The sequence below is a fragment of the Lissotriton vulgaris genome, chromosome 4_1, assembly GCF_964263255.1.
Source record: "Lissotriton vulgaris chromosome 4_1, aLisVul1.2, whole genome shotgun sequence".
NCBI lineage: Eukaryota > Metazoa > Chordata > Amphibia > Caudata > Salamandridae > Lissotriton > Lissotriton vulgaris.
In genome coordinates this window covers 228,570,859-228,584,826 of record NC_141691.1, presented here as the reverse complement: position 1 = coordinate 228,584,826, position 13,968 = coordinate 228,570,859, and the positions used below count along the sequence as shown (strand labels likewise).

Sequence of the window (13,968 nt, the reverse complement as noted above, 5' to 3'; positions counted from 1 at the left end):
CAGACCACTTCAGGGCTTTAGTGATTCAGGAGTTACTTGTCAGTACTGCACGACCATTTAGGTGAACACTTCTATTTTACCTTAAACCTGATTTCATTGTATGCAATGCCTTTAGTTTTGCTTTTTAGTAGCATGAACCTGCATTGTAGCTCTATAGCTCTTAGAGGAGTTGGTGGAGCACAGCTGTGTAATGTGGGTAACAGCAGTGATGCATACTGTAGCTCGCGTTGATTTGGATTCCTGAGGTATTATTGCATTATTTCAGGCCCACTGTTAGCTCCCATCTCATCCTCAAACCTACGGCTTAGAGGAATGTTACTGGACCATACCAGTTATGGACTTGAGACAGGGGTACAGTACACGTGGTAGGCAAACCACCATTTCCTTGATCTAGATTTCATGAGAACTCCCGACTAGCTTTTATGTACATCTTCATAAAACATGTTCGACCCCCAGCAGCGACATTTTGATGATGTATGTACCATATGCAGGGTCCAGGACAGTGGTTAGATGTACTACAAACATTTGGCATAATAAAACGATGTATTGGTGTTTATCTTTTATTTTTCACTACCTTAATTTCACTCAAGTTTTCTATCACGGAAGAGTGAAGAATAACATTTTATCACTGTTCATTTTTGTTCAGGGCACTGGCGCATAGCTTTTTCACCATCTCAGATTGGCTGGCTTCTAACCTTCCACTCCACACTTTTAGGGAACTATTTTTTTCCCCTTTTTGCTTAAACCTCCATTTAAAAAAAAATATATCTTTATTTTCATTTGAATTTTTCTCAGGATTACAGATAACAGTATACATATGTGTAGTGAGGGACAGTTGATTACATTGAACGTAGTATAGTATGTCATTTTCACTGCCACAGCAGGTTTCACTAAGCCGGATATCTGTTCTGTAGAGCAGGAGACTGTGTACATAGTGCGTTCTCCATGCGTTATATCACATATACAATTGTCCAAATCATTGCAAGTGTATGTCCATTGGAATAACAAGTTATTTGTCATGCTCTTTATGGCATTTCCTTTTTCTCCGTGTGTCCAGTTGGTGCTTCACATGAATATCAGTACCTGAGCATGCAGTCGAGACAAAAGGATAATGCAAAATAGGATGTATATTTAAAATCAAACAAACTAACAAGGCCATTATCTACACGTCACACTTGGGTCGGTGTGTATGTAGCTCTTGCATGCCTCTCCGCAGAAACCCTTACAATAGGTAAACAGCTTTATGCACCAGAGCTCAGCGTCTTTAGAGCGTCACAGGAATAGCAAAGTGCACGATTTCCTTACCTACGCAAACAAGACCCTGCCAAGAACACAAAGAACTGACTTACTACCAACCTACAACTGTTAACGAAACTGATGGAAAATAAATACAAAAAAAAGACAATTTTTTCTGTATCACCTTTTTTGCCCTTAATTTTAGGCCATGTTTAAAAATCGTGTGTTTTGACTGCTCTGTTTTCTCTCTTAAAACCAAGTCTATCATTTGCTCAATAGAATTATTTTTTTTTACAAAAAACAATAAATAAAAGTAAACGGATACAACTATAAGTACCATTTATTGCCATAAAACCTTAAAAGCTGCCAAAATTCTCACAAGCTGACAAGTTTCACAGATACCCAGTGAACAAAGGCTGATTTAATCTGCCCTCTGCCACCCCACAGGTCAAAACTCTATGCAAAAAAATGTTTTTAAAAATTAGCAGCTAGCAGTATATCCATACAAACTCGCTACCATGTAAGGGTAGTGAGTTTGGGGCTGGCTTCACCTTATTATGGCTGTGTACCGTCTCACTTCAAGCTCAGATATAATGCTGAGTACTGGACATCACTTGTCTTTGCCAAATATGGCGCCCCACGCCCCTTAAACCAATTTTGAGTAATGAATGAGCACGACTGTCATTTTAGAGCATTTATGCCTTACTTGGTATTAATATGTGGAACAGTTCTCCCACAAAGAGAAACCCTGTTTAGGCTAAGTAAATGTTAATGTTTCCACAGTTTTGAGCTCCTTAAATAGAGAAAACGTCAGGTGCCGTTTGGATGTGCAAGGTAAAGGAAATAGTTAGAATTCCAGAGTTAATCTTAGAGCTTAAAAAATAAATATGCATGAAGTGAAATTCCCTGCTTGACTTGAATACTCATCTAATGCTACAAATGTCTACAGGATTAGGCAAAACTGTTTTCCTTTTACTTACCCCAGATCGCTGGCTGAATTAAATGCAATATTTTGTTGCTCGGCTGTGCTGACATCGCTGCTGGACTGACTGGGTTTTAAATTACTGTCCCTACTGGAAGCTGGAGGCTCTTTCTTTTTCTTCTTGCCAAAAAACTTCTTAAATGTCTGAAACTTTGACTTTTTCTTTCCTAAAAGTTGAAGAAAAAAGATGAAGTTGGTATTATTTAAATCACCAGGCCAAATATGATATAAGAGTGCGCTGCCCTGGACCTGCAACGAGGCATGCCAGACGCAGACCAGGTCAGTGAGCCGTATCACAATGAAAGCACTATCCAGTACAGCTGAGAACTTACACCTGCCCTGGGGGCAGTGCATTACTGGAAAATGGATTGGCTATTTAAAGTTGCCAGTCCACCTTTCACAGCATATGAGGCTTCACTGGCTGCAATTCAATGGGGAACAAAGATGCCCCTGCAGGCAGGTGCAGTGATTAAGTGCACCCACCTGTTGGGGGATTGCTTCTATGTGGTGCAATAACAGTGCGCCTCCAGGTGACCTCTTTTTTAATACTTCGGCAAATTAAACAACAACGAAGCAAAACTGAAATTCACCTTTGAAATCAGTGCCAAAAAATTGACATTTCTGGATACGAACATCTATGTCGAAAATAACTCCCTACATACAACATTATATCGCAAAAAAAACGCTATGAATGCAATATTACATGGGGAAAGTTTCCATAATGAATTGTTAAAATGGAGTATCCCATATGGGGAGTTCTTAAGACTCAGGAGAAATTTCTCTGCAGATACAGAATTCACTAAACCCAGTAAACAAGCAAGTAACAGTTTTAGGAAGGGTAAATACCCCAAAAAAGTAATTGAAAAAAGCTTACAAAGAGTATTAAATCGACAACGGAGTGATATACTCAATAATTCAACAAAAGAAAAAAGAGTTGAATCTGAAAATTCACAAAAAATAAGACTCATAACATTCAGTGCAGAAAACAAAAGCTTGAGCAAGATCATCAAAAAACATTGGGGTATCTTACAACTTGATCAGGTACTACCAAAAATCATTGGTGATTATCCAAATATCACCTACAGCAGGGCCAAAAACATTGGAGACAAAATCACACAGTCATTTCCAAGAAGCTCCAACAACAACATGGCTACAAAGAGAAGGCTTCTGGCCATGTAAGCAATGTAAGGCATGCACAATTGCTACACACAAACAGGAAATTGACATAAAAAGGGCACCAAATGAAAGATCAAACAGCACCTAACCTGCAAAAGCAAATATGCAGTGTACATGGTTGAGTGTCCGTGCAAGTTACGCTACATTGGAAGCACAGTCTTTGAAGTAAAGAAAAGAATCATTGAACACATTCGAGCCACCAAACACAAGATCGCTCGAATGCTATAGCCAAGCATATGGAGAAGCAACGTGACAGCAAATTGGAATGCTTGAAATACTGGGCCATTGAACAAATCCCACAATCAGAAAGGGGTGGTAATCGTGAAAGACTTGTGCAACAAAAGGAGTCAAAACATATAGTGGCATTCAGGACCTTAGACCCCAGAGGTCTCAACAAGGATGAGGAAATTTATGTAAACCTGTAAAACAATTTATCAAAACGACGCATAAAATCCTGAAGATAAAAATAATAACAAGAAAAACAAAAATATGAGAGTCAGAAATCACTCACTAGAGAATTGTCAAAATCACATAAAAAATACAAGCAACCAGATAATGACATTCTATACTAGCATGAGAATGTTGAAGTTATTTATTTTTTTATTTTTGAGATTTGTAGAGTGCAGCGTATGCCCGTAGGCGTCTTGGCGCTATGACTCAACTAGTGCCTCAGAGAGAGCAGTATGCAATTTTTAAAAGGTGATGAGGAGGGGAGAAGAGCTACTGGTCAAACAGCCAGGTTTTCAACAGTTTCCTAAATTGGAACAGTGTGGGTGTATATCTAATCAGCAATGGAAGCGTGTTCCAGAGTCTGGCTGCGGTGTTGGTGAAGCATCTGTCTCCCCAGGTGACAGTCTTAGTCCTTGGCACCACTAGTTGGTGTAAATTTGTGGTTCTTAATTGTCGGGTAGGGCGATACAAAGTGAGCTTCTGTTTAAGAAACTCCGGCCCTAGCTGATGGAGGGCTTTGAAGGTAAGACACAGAGTTTTGAATGTAATCCTGTTTTTGACCGTCAGCCAATGATAGTTCCTGATTACTTGTTTAATCAGTTTGAATTTGGGGGTCCCGGATAGCAGTCTTGCTGCCGCGTTCTGGACCAGTTGTAGCTTGGCGACCACCCGAGCTTGAGCATTTGCAAATAAACCGTTACAGTAATCCAGAGAGGAAAGTACCAGTGAACTCACCACAGTTTTCCCAGCATTTTCTGGAAGAAATTGAATTATTTTTCTTAGGAGTTTAAGTTTATAAAATGCTGAGGACGCTGCCTGATTGGCATGATTAGCAAAATTCAATTTCTCATCAAAAATGAAGTTTCAATGTTTTGCACAAATTAAAACAACAAAATTTGCTCACCTGAGAGCGGAAAATGAATTGATGCAGTAACGGACATAAAGCATTATAACCGCAAAAACTTAAATGAATGAGAAACATGGTTTAAAAAAAAAAACACACAGAACTGAGCACTAACAAATCACTTTAAAAAATTGCACCAATCACTTTTCAAAATATGTAAACTACAATAAACCACAATGCACCGCAACAAAACAGGAAGTAACTGTGTGCTGATAAAAATAAATAACACCCCTGTTCCTATGTAACATCATCCCACGAAGAAGGAACAAGTGAATGTACCGAAACGCGCTGGGCATGGCAGTCAACATCTGATAATAAACCCGCTTTGATTCCTGCAATCGAGTGAGTGCATTTCCTTCTTGCCGCAAGGCAAATCTCGGACGGACGCAAGCACGCACGTGTGGCTGAGTGGGTGTGTCAGTTGTGTGTAGATGAGTGGGTATGTGAGTGGCTGTACAGGTGAATGATGGGGAGTGCGAGTGGCTGTATGAGCGAGTGGGTGCATAATTGTTATATGAGTGAGTGGATGTGTGAGTGACTGTATGGCTGAGTGTGTGCTTGTGTTAGTGATTGTGTAGGTGAGTGAATACATGTGCTAGTATATTTAGGGTGTAAGTGTGTGAGTAACTGTATGGGCGAGTGAGTGGCTATGTGAGGGACTGCATGGTTGAGTGAGTAGGTGTGAGAGTAGGTGTACAGGTGAGTGACTCAGTGTGTGACTGGCTGTAAGTGTGAGTAGGTGCATTTGTGGCTATATAGGTGAGTTAGCAGCTGTGCAAGTGGCTGTATGGGTCTGTGAGTGGTTGTGTGAGTGTCTGTATCGGCCAGTAAGTGGGTGTGTGAGTGCCTGTGTGGGTCTGTGAGTGTGTGTATGAGTGCCTGTGTAGGTCTGTGAGTGTGTACAAGTGCCTGTGTGAGTCTGTGAGTGCGTGTGTGTGTGTGTGTGTGTGTGCGAGTGCCAGTGTGGGTCTGTGAGTGGATGTGTGGGTCTTTGAGTGGCACTATGGGTCTCTGAGTGGGTGTGTGGGTGGCTGTGTGTCTGTGAGTGGCTGTGTGAATGGCGCTATGGATTTTGGGCATTTTAATACTTAGGTTATTTGAATGGGAGGACAAAGACTCACCTATCACTAGGAGATGACAAGAAAGAAACCACTTGTCACAGTCACTACACATCAGATGGCACTGCATTAGATCAACCATGCATACACCTCAAATTAAGGCTTTCAGATTGTTTTACAGCGTGGAACACAAGAGGAAACACATTTGATTTACCTGCTCCAAGCCAAAGAAGTTAGAATGTTTGTGCTTTACTGAAGTGGAGCTTCAACTGGTTTCACCTACTGTGTTTATATTTGTAAGGGCTTCCTGTTGAGGTTTAATATCTATGAAATGCGCACCAGGAACAGACTGATACCTCATTTTATCCAAGAAGAGCCCCCAGTTTTCCCGAAACTTCTCCCCAACTGGAGTACTTTCATCTGGTTAATTAGTAAGTGCTTCCTCGTTGGGTAAATGTCTATACTGCATATTCCACACTACAGAAGCATAAAGGATAACAGGGTAATGTCTCCAGTTAACTTGTGTGCATGTAATTTTGATTATGTGATAATAGTCTGGAAACGGGCTCGGGCCTTGTGTTAAGTTGTCCATCAACGTGGGAAAGGGTGAGAAGACATTTGCATACTACTAAGGTAAACCGGGAGGGGTCCACCTCCCCAGGCTGTTTTAGACCCTGGGGAGGTGTGTCCGGGCCCCAATCCCCTGGGGCCCGGACACAATTCAATGAACATGGGGGGGGCCGCGTCAGTATTCCTACGCTGACCCCTTTCCTTTTTTTTTGTTAACCTTTTTTTCTGAGACTCGGCTAAAGTCTAGTCAGAAGATGGCTGCCAACACTTCCTGGTTGAAGTGTTGGCAGCCAATAAAATATCATCACAAGATCGGGATGGTTCATGGAGCTGCATTCCTATATATACACACAAATGTGGATTTCTTTTAATGACTCTAAAAGTACTGGATGGATCTACACCAAATAACAAAAAACACTCTTTCTGGACCAATAGCTAGCTTTCTGCCAAATTTGGTGTAATTCCGTTTAGCGGTTTGGGCTGTAGTCATGTTCAAAATCCCTATGGGAATTAACATGGAAAAAACAAATTTTTTGCCCCCTCCATTTTTCTCGGCCCTCGGAGCAGCAGCCGCTGGTGCTCGGCACAGGTGCTCCGTCCTTCTAATATTTTGAGTAATGTGAATGGTAATTGCAAAGAGCAATTACCATCCACATTTCATTTGAAACAATGCCTTGGCCTTCTGACTGTGTTACGCTTTCTACTATTAACAAGTCAGGAAGTCGGGCAGTTTTTGGAGGCATATGAGCTTTTGCACATGTGCAGCCTGATCGCAGGTGAAGCTAGCAGACAAAGGGCTGGCATGGCACCTGACCTGGTCTGCAATAGGCAGAGTTCCTCAGGGACCACCCACTAATGATGAGAAGCAGTGTCATATTTTAGAGCAGCCCCAGGCGTGTAGGGCATCAGCCCTGTACTCCAGTTACTGCTGGTCAATCTGAGCATGTGACCTCGCATCACAGAGTCATGAGACTCGCAACTCATGATTCTGTGATGTTAGGTCACATGGCCCTGGAGCATTCTGTGAGCAGATACACAGCTAATGCTTCTGTGTGCCTCCTGAATCTGTAAATTGTATTTGCAGAATGTTAGAGCACCCTGAGACTGGTCGTGTGCACTGACTGCAGTCTTCTGGCATGTGCGCCACACATACTGCCTAAAGAGTGGCAACAGACCGGGGGCACAGATAAGTAACGGGGCCTGGATGGTCAAAGCCCTTATTTAACCCCTTGCATGTTGATGACGGCCCCCGTCCGTCATGCATCACGGTGCTCGGGTGCTGATGACGGCTGGGGGCTGTCATGAACCCGCCCACTCAATAAAAGTGCCGCACAGGTGCAGAATAGCGGCCGCATGCAAGGGGTTAACTTATTCAGTGCTGCGCAAAAAATACTAACGCCCTTCTGTGGGGCCAGCTGTGTGAGGCAGATAAGAGGTTTGCTGATCAATCAACAGCAAAACAACTTTCGGTAGCACGAGTTTAAGAGGGGACATGAGCATGTTTGTCTTTGGACTTTGTCAAATCCTCTGATGCCTAAGCGAGTAGCGAAAGAGTCACCTACAACACACTCTGTGCAGAAGTACATGGTTACTAACTTACTGGTTAGCCATCATTATTCATTTAACCATAAAAGTGATATTGCCAAATCTGATCTTAAAATTCACTTGTCCAATTGAAAACACTCATTTGATTACATGGGTAGCGTGCATTAAAAAAACTGCTTGTTGATTTGAAAGCCGCCTTTATTTTTCCTTAAGATATTGTTTGCTGGAGTTAAGGATAATAATTGAACCTAGTGCAGGGTAAATTTACGGACCTCACAGATGGACGTTAAGCGCCCAGGGTCAAATATCTCCTGTGGCATTTTTTATTTCAAAGTCTCTATCCAATTGGACTCTCACTAATGGTTCAAACATCTGCAGAGTAGCCTATGCACCTCTCTAGGGTATTAAGTACTGTACTCTTGCACGGTTGTGCATTGCTAGCCGATGTGAACATTTGCACTATATGGAGCTTTATATGCCTGTTCACTCCTTTTGATTAGTGAAAATGCATGTAGATAATGTTATGAGCATATATCCAGCCAGCTGCTGCCTACAATATGCTCCTGTATTTATCAATAGAAGCTAGCATGCTAAAAATTATTTTCTGCTGATGGGAATGAAACACCTGCTAAGTAAAAAAAAACACGTACTTGCAAGTTGTTACTCTAGACTAGGCCATAGATGGATGAGTGGGCGTAAGAGTTACAGGTGAGTGTGTCTAGAAGGATGAGTGGATGTATACTTGTATGAATGCTCCATATGATGGACAAATGAATGGATGATTCTCTAATAAAAGGATATATGGGTGGCTGACAGCAATTGATCCCCATTGGGCATTATTCACTCTCGCAGGAATATGAGCTAATGAACAAGTATGCCATGATAGCAACTAATAAATACCAGTACAATTAAGAACATGTTATAACTAAAGTCATTATATCAGACTGTAGTTTCAATGTGGTAAAGACCCATTGAGCAAAAACTAAATAAATCATACAGATATCTCGGAACTCTTGGGGCTCAAACAGTGACGCTGCAGCTGTATCACCAGGGAGGAGAGGAGAGCGGCGGGCACTGCTAAATGCACATGATAGTTGACCAGCCACAGAGGGCCGGCTAAACCATCATGCGGACTTAACCTTTCTCCAACTAGCTGTGTTGTTCAGCTGGGTGGAGAAACCAACATAGGCTGCCACTCTTTGTCTGAGCACCGAACTGAGGTGCTCAGACCAATACCAGCGCTGCTCACATGCTAGGAAATGCATTACCAGCATTTTAGCAGCTCTGGGATTGGGAGCTGGGATACGCAGTGTGCACCAGGTTCCTGACATGGGCATGAGGGTCGGGAGGATGATGGCGGCTGTCGGAGCAGGTATGTGCAGTTTTAATTATTTTTTTTTAGTGTCCCCGCTCCGCCCCCACCCCACCCCACCACTTCACAGTACCAATGGCAGCTCCTGTTCTGACCATCTGGAAGAACAAAATTACTTACCAGTAAACTGTGGTTCTCCAGTATTGGTATCTTTCATAGATTCACATGCTTGAATATTCCCCATCGTCGAAGAGGGGGAGTCCCACGGTACAGAACATAGCAATGTAGTAATAACATAAGTATATATAGATATATATATATATATATATATATATATATATATATATATATATATATTACATAAAAGAAAGAAAATATTATAGTTTTTATATAGAGAAAAATGTGTCACTTCTATAACATATCATAGTTATTATTAGTCCAAACTCCAGCCAATCAGGCGCCAGCACCCTCTTAGAATGTTCTCCTCAGAAGCTCAGGCCCTCAGATTTTCGTAGCACAAGAGTGACAGAGTCAAGTAGTAGCAGAGAGCCTCTGAGGGGAGGAGGGTGGGTCGCATGTGAATCTATGAAAGACACCAATACTGAAGAACCACAGTTTACAGGTAAGTAGCTTTTGTTCTCCAGTATTGGGGTGTCTTTCATAGATTCCCCTGCTTGAATAAGAGTAGTGAGCAGTGGCGTCCGAATACTGCAAGGTACATATGAATCAATATAATAATACACAGTACGAAGAGACTGAAGCATATATAAAAGAAATGGTACCTTGTATACAGGAGGAGGGAAGCAACAGAAGCTCACCTTATTTAAAAATATTACATAGGACTGTCTGCCCCACAGCCGAGTCAGCGCTGTCAGCAGCATCCAGACAGTAATGTCTTGTAAAGGTGTGTCTGATGGACCATGTTGCAGCTCTGCAGATGTTTTAAAGAGGCACTCCAGCAAATAGGGCAGTAGAAGAGGAAACCTTTCTGGTAGAATGCGCTCGAACAGTTGCAATAAGTGGTTTTCCAGCTTCTTGATGGCAAACGGCAATTGCTGAAGAAATCCAGCGTGCAATTGTTTGGTGACTGGATTTCCCTTTCGCATCCGTCCGTAGGCCACAAAGAGTTGGTAAGTCTTATGGATGCTAGTCGTCCTTTGAAGGTAAAATTTCAGACATTATTTGGTATCTAAAGAAAGAAGTGTCCTCTCTGCTGGTGTTTGAGAATTTGGAAAAAATGTTTTTAAAATGACTGGTTCATTGAGATGGAAGTCTGATGGCACCTTGGGGATAAAAGCCGGATTGGTGCGGAGCAAGACAGAGTCCTTAGTGAATTGAAGAAAAGGCAGTTTAGTAGTAAAAGCCTGTATATCACTGACTCGACGAGGGGAAGTGAGAGCCAATAGTAGGGAAGTCATTCAAGTAATGAATTTGAGATCGACTTCATGGATTGGTTCAAACAGGGGTTTCATGAGCTGTGTCAACACACTATTTAAACATAAAGGAGGAGGTGGTGGACAAATTGGTGAAACATCCGAAAAAGACCCCTAAAGAATTGTTGAATTACTCTAGAAGAGTACAGAGAGTTGAAACCATTCGGACGAAACCTTGAGATTGCTGCCAGAAAAACTTTCAGAGTAGAATACAAGAGGCCTGATTTTGCCAGATGCAAAAAGAAAGGCAAGAGTTGTTCCAGCATAGAATGAACAGGGTGTACCTGAGCAGTATTACACCATAGACAGAATCTTTTCCACTTGAGCTTGTATGTTTTCACAGTTGAGGGTGCTCAAGCTTTAGCAAGGACTTCCCTACAATCTAAGGGAATGTTCAAATTTCCAAATTCATAGTGTTCAGGTTCCAAATCGCTAAGCGAAGAGATACTAGGTAGGGATGACAAACTTGGCCCTGATCCATGGTCAGGAGATTCGGAAGTGCGCGAAGAATGATCGGCTCGCATTGTGACAGGAGCAGGAGCTCCGTAAACCAGACTTGTCAAGGCCACCTGGGAGCTATTAGAATAATGTGACAGGGTTCCTTCCCCATCTTTCGAAAACCTCTGAAGACCATAGGAATCGGTGGAAAAGCGTAGGCATATGTTTTTGACCAGTTTATCAAAAAAGGCATTCCCGCAGGACGCTGGTTGGGGAAGCCAACTTGCGCACAATGGGCATTTGCGGTGCAGATGTGTTGCGAACAGATCCAGATTCGGAGGACCCCATATTCGAAAAATGTGATCCAGAGTGGGTTGATGTAATTCCCACTGGTGATTGGTAGAGGTCGACCTGCTCAGGGAATCCGCAAGAATGTTTGATGCACCCGGAACGTGCACTGCTGTGATGGCAATTTGATGTTGAATCGCCCAATCCCAAATTTGTTGAGCTTGGAGGGATAGCAAGATGGACCGCGTACCCCCTTGTTTGTTTATGTAGTGCATGCACGTTGTGTTGTCTGTCTGGACCAACACCGAGGCTCCTTGTATGATGGTGCGAAAAGCTTTCAGAGCCAGAAAAATGGCCACTAGCAGGTTGATGTGCCAGGTCCTTTGATGAATGTCTCTCTTTCCTTTTAATTTCAGACTCTGGAGATGTGCACCCCAACCTTCAAGAGATGCGTCCATTGTGAGAGTGAAATTTGGAGCGTCCACCAGAAATGAACGACCTGAAGAGACGTTTTTCTCGAGAGTCCACCAAAGTAGAGCTGTTTTCATCTGAGAAGTGACTCTGATCATATCGTTGAAGGATCCTGAGACTTGAGCCCATTGCTTGTCCAATTCCTCCTGGATGGGTCTTATTTTGGTAGGCGGCATGAAGGACTAGGGGGATGCAGGAGGACAACATCCCTAAGAAAGATTTCAACTGTCGAACAGAAACGGACCATTTTAACTGGAGGGAGGCTGCTAGGTCCCAAAGTCGTTGACGTCTTTCTTGTGACACAAAGGCTTGTGCCAGCTTGGTGTCTAGGATGTCTCCCAAGAACAGTCTGCTTTGAGCGGGAAGAAAATGAGACTTGTCCATGTTGAATGTAAGGCCCAGGGACTGAAAGAGGGACCTCCACAATAGGGTGCGTTTGGATGCTTGTTTGAACGACTGTGCCTTCAGGAGGCAGTCGTCGGTGTAAGGAAAAATTGCACTCCTTGCAGAGGAAGATAAGCTGCCATCGGTGCGAGGACCTTGGTAAACATTCGGGGCGTGGATCGAGGACAGAATGCAAGGACTTTGAATTGAAAATCTTTCCCAGTTACTCTGAATCTGAGAAATTTCCTGTGTCGTGGCAGAATGGGGAGATGGAAATAAGCATCTTGAAGGTCCAAAGTCGTCATATACGCCCCATAGGATAGTAAAGGAAGCACCTCCTGAAGGGACAGCATGCAAAAAGTTAGTTTTTTGATGTATTTGTTCAGGGCGCGTAGGTCCAGAATCGGGCGCCATTCTCCCCATTTTTTTCTGTATAAGGAAGAATCTCGAATAGAATCCTCTGCCCCTTTGAAGTTTCGGGGCCACTTCGATCGCTCCTTTTCTTAATAAAATTGTAAGCCGACTTAAAAGTTCCTTCAGATGGGCAGGAGGAGGACCTTTTGGTGGAGAATTGGGAGGAATCTTTACAAACTCCAATGCGTGCCCTTTGCGCACAATATCCAGAACCCATTGAGCGGTAGTTATCAGTGACCAGTGACCATTTGGAGTAGAAGTGGGAGATTCAACCTCCAACCTTTGAAAAAGCGGGAGGAGTCAGGGATGACAGCTGGCAAAAGTCATTGTTTCCTTGATGAACCCTCTTCCCTGTCATCATCATCATCCTGATGTTTTGGTCTAGGGGTCAATGTAGAAGGTGTAGCAAGTGATTCTCCAGAAGGAGGAGGTTGAATAGATGCTTGAGGAGCCGGAGAAGCCTGTACTGAGTTAGGAAAACGACAATAACAACCATCCAGCATGAATTGGAGGTTGGAAATGAGAGATAATGACATCTGTGCCATTGGAAGTCCCTGTGCAGGTGTGTGTCAGAGGTTGAAAAATCTTCGCCCTGATAATCATCAGAGTCTTGACATTTAATGAGAAGTTCCAAGGGACTGCGAGCAGCCCGAAACCAGTCATCGTCCTCTGAGTCATCGTCATCAGCATCAGAAGAAAATAATTCTGCTGGAGGTTGAGAAGCAGCTGAATCGGCATCAGTGTTTCCAAAGAAGAATGTCGCAGCTGAAGTAAAAAACTTGAAGACTTCAAAGGAACCAGATCCATTGATGTAGTCCTCGACCCGGTCACCATCGACGGTAGACGGTGTTGCTGAGCCACCGTCAATGAAGCCACCACCGAGAAAGCCAACGGCGATGAACACGTCGACTAATTTTTCTTCTTCTGTTTGCTAGACGCTGTCGATGAAGTCAAAGGCACCGGAAGTCAAAGGCACCGTAGATGAAATAGGCCTCACCTTTATGGATACCAACGTCAACAGTGAAGATGCCGACGACAGGATCATAGCCGACTTCGTAGACCCAACAGTTGAAGTTGTCGATGTAGACGCAACAACAGCAGTTCTCGTCGACGGAGGAATCGACGACGAGCTAGTCGACAAGATAGGCAGTTTCTGAGGTAAAAACTGCGCAGGTGGAGTCTTAGATGCCTTGGAACCCGATCTCGAGGGTGTAGAAGGTGTAGAAAGACTCTGAGGGGAGAAATCATCCCCTTTGAAGTTGAAGGTCTGTCAGTGGGCTTATCCACATGATGTTTCTTCACCACCT

The 13,968-nt window shown here is 43.1% G+C and overlaps 1 protein-coding gene across 4 annotated transcripts in view; it reads right to left on the bottom strand.

The window, feature by feature from the left end:
* The window catches only part of KIAA1210 (KIAA1210 ortholog), a 540,680-nt gene that overhangs the window by 186,717 nt on the left and 339,995 nt on the right, over positions 1–13,968 (bottom strand). For all 4 annotated transcript variants that reach the window (XM_086918565.1, XM_086918567.1, XM_086918568.1 and 1 more), the window contains exon 3: positions 2,217–2,385. In XM_086918565.1, the coding sequence (XP_086774691.1) occupies positions 2,217–2,385 (169 nt within the window). The remainder of the gene's footprint in view (positions 1–2,216; positions 2,386–13,968) is intronic.